Source organism: Triticum aestivum, chromosome 5A (genome assembly GCF_018294505.1).
Source record: "Triticum aestivum cultivar Chinese Spring chromosome 5A, IWGSC CS RefSeq v2.1, whole genome shotgun sequence".
Classification (NCBI taxonomy): Eukaryota; Viridiplantae; Streptophyta; class Magnoliopsida; order Poales; family Poaceae; genus Triticum; species Triticum aestivum.
In genome coordinates this window covers 16,173,812-16,176,742 of record NC_057806.1, presented here as the reverse complement: position 1 = coordinate 16,176,742, position 2,931 = coordinate 16,173,812, and the positions used below count along the sequence as shown (strand labels likewise).

At 52.2% G+C, this 2,931-nt stretch overlaps 1 protein-coding gene across 1 annotated transcript; it reads left to right on the top strand.

The window, feature by feature from the left end:
* The first annotated feature begins 1,605 nt into the window (after window positions 1–1,605).
* On the top strand, window positions 1,606–2,581 carry LOC123102025 (alpha-amylase/trypsin inhibitor). The gene has a single exon (XM_044523289.1). The coding sequence runs from the start codon at window positions 1,664–1,666 to the stop codon at window positions 2,369–2,371; it is 708 nt and encodes a 235-aa protein (XP_044379224.1). The 5' UTR covers window positions 1,606–1,663; the 3' UTR covers window positions 2,372–2,581.
* The last annotated feature ends 350 nt before the right edge of the window (window positions 2,582–2,931 follow it).

The following is a 2,931-nucleotide window of genomic DNA, read 5'->3' as shown; positions in this document are numbered from 1 at the left end:
CTGGATTTCGACACGCCACCAAACCAGCATACAACAGGACGTCATCTACGTATGTTGTCATAACGGTTTGACCGATAAAGATCTTCGTACAATATGTACAAGCCAATATGGGCATCCAGATTTCGCTATTGGTTATTTACGGGAGAGGTGTCTCGGTCATGACTACATAGTTCTCGAACCCGTAGGGTCCGCACGCTTAACGTTCGTTGACGATACAGTGTTATCACTATATGCGTTACATGTTTTGATGACCGAATGTTGGTCGGAGTCCCGGATGAGACCACGGACATGACGAGGAGTCTCGAAATGGTCTAGAGATAAAGATTGATATATAGGACGATGATATTTAGACACCAAAAATGTTTCGGAATGTACCGGAAAGGAATCGGGTCACCGGAAGGGGTTACGGGCACCCCCCTGGGCAAGTTATGGGCGTTATGGGCCAAAGGAGGGGACAGACCAGCCCGTAAGGGGGCTGGTGCGCCTCCTCCCTTGTTTGGCCAGCCCTAGGGAACGAAAAGGGGAAGGGCTAGCCCCTCCTGCCTTTCCCTCTCATGGGAGAAAGGAAAGGGGGGGGGGGGCGACCCTCCACTGCCTTTCCCCGCACTCCAAATAAGGAAAGAGGGGCGCGGCTTGGGAGGGACCCCAAGTAGGATTCCTCCTACTTGGGCGCCTTCTTTGGCTGCTCCTCCCTCCCTCCCATCTATATATATGTGTGTGTGTGGGGAGGGGGAGGGAGGCTCGTAGCACATATCAGATCAATTGTTAGCCGTGTGCGGCACCCCCTTCATCGTTTACACCCCCGGTCATAATTTTGTAGTGCTTAGGCGAAGTCCTGCGGAGATCACTTCATCATCACCGTCACCATACCGTCGTGCTGACAGAACTCATCTACTACCTCGACGTCTTGCTGGATCAAGAAGGCGAAGGATGTCACCGAACTGAACGTGCATAGAGCGCGGAGGTGCCGTGCGTTCGGTACTTGATCGGTTGAAGCACGAAGAAATTCGACTACATCAATCGCGTTGAGAAACGCTTCCGCTTATGGTCTACGAGGGTATGTAGACACACTCTCCCCCTTTGTTGCTATGCATCTCCATCGATAGATCATTGCGTGTGCGTAGAATTTTTTTTGTTTTCCATGCAACATTTCCTAATAGTGGCATCATGAGCCAGGTCTATGCATAGATGATATGCACGAGTAAAACACAAAGAGTTGTGAACGGTGATAGTCATACTGCTTATCACTAATGTTTTATTTTGAATCGGCGGTATTGTGTGATGAAGCGACCCGGACCAACCTTACATGTCCACGCACATAAGACCGGTTCCACCGACTGACACCCAATTTATTTTGCATAATGATGGCTGGCGTGTGTCTGTTATGGGTGGCGTTTTTTTTTTCTAAACGCTATTGTTTCTGGTAGTGATTCGCTGATTCTGGCCTTCTAGCACCTTACACTATAATACGTATCATATTATTTGCATGATGCAAATGCAGCCGTGGAAAATGTCAAGGCTAGCTGGCCTGGATTTGGACACGCCACCAAACCAGCCTATAGCAGCTTATGGACGCGCGGCAATAAATACCTCCATTGCCGCACACCGCCAAACCACCAGTCAGAATCGCCGCATCACGTAAACAACAACAACGGCAGCAGCCATGGCGTGCTCTCGCGTCGTCCACCTCGTCGCCCTCGTCCTCGCCGTCGTCGCCGCGGCCAACGCGACCACCATAACCGTGGTGAACCGGTGCTCGTACACGATATGGCCGGGCGCGCTCCCAGGCGGCGGCGCGCGCCTCGACCCGGGCCAGTCGTGGCAGCTCAACATGCCCGCAGGCACCGCGGGCGCGAGGGTGTGGCCGCGCACAGGGTGCACCTTCGACGGCAGCGGCCGCGGCCACTGCATCACCGGAGACTGCGCGGGTGCGCTCTCCTGCCGCGTGTCCGGCGAGCAGCCCGCCACGCTAGCCGAGTACACGCTGGGGCAGGGCGGGAGCCAGGACTTCTTCGACCTGTCGGTCATCGACGGCTTCAATACGCCCATGAGCTTCCAGCCCGTCGGCGGCGCGCCGTGCCGTGCGGCGACCTGCGCCGTGGACATCACCAGAGAGTGCCTGCCGGAGCTGCAGGTGCCCGGAGGGTGCGCGAGCGCGTGCGGCAAGTTCGGCGGCGACACCTACTGCTGCCGGGGCCAGTTCGAGCACAACTGCCCGCCGACCAACTACTCGAGGTTCTTCAAGGGCAAGTGCCCCGACGCCTACAGCTACGCCAAGGACGACCAGACCAGCACCTTCACGTGCCCAGCCGGAACCAACTACCAGATCGTCCTGTGCCCCGCCCGAAATGATTTGCACATGGATCAGTAAGTAGAGGATGTATTACTCCTAGTAGTCTTCCTCTTACTTATTATGATCATCCATCATTCTGCGTGTGCCCATATTATATACTCCGTATATAATGTCACATATGTGCGTGCGTGCATGGCCGGTGCGTGCCATTCAGCGAATAAATGTATAAATAAAATGGAAGTGTAATTTCTACGGTTATGTGGAGTGCAACTCTGTTTTATTTTCTTATCTTTTTATGCCATGAATATTGCTACATCTATGGAAAATTTCTTACGCACAGAATTCCCTGAATGAGGTGTTTGACTCATAGTGAAAGAGAAAAAAACAATTTTAACATAGTCCCTCTTACATCCTCTTTGCTTACTCCTGTATCATAGGCATCGGGGTCAGTTGACCCAATGAATTTCGAAAATCTTTCCCTAATTCAGTGCTAGTCACTAACATTTATAGAAGGATGAACCCACTGCCATATACATGACCCCATCAAACATTTTTTCTAGCTTTATCCCTGCTCATTCCGTAGATCAAACCCATATATAATCATGCTCGTGCAAGTTTAGCATTTTCGTTGTGCCACC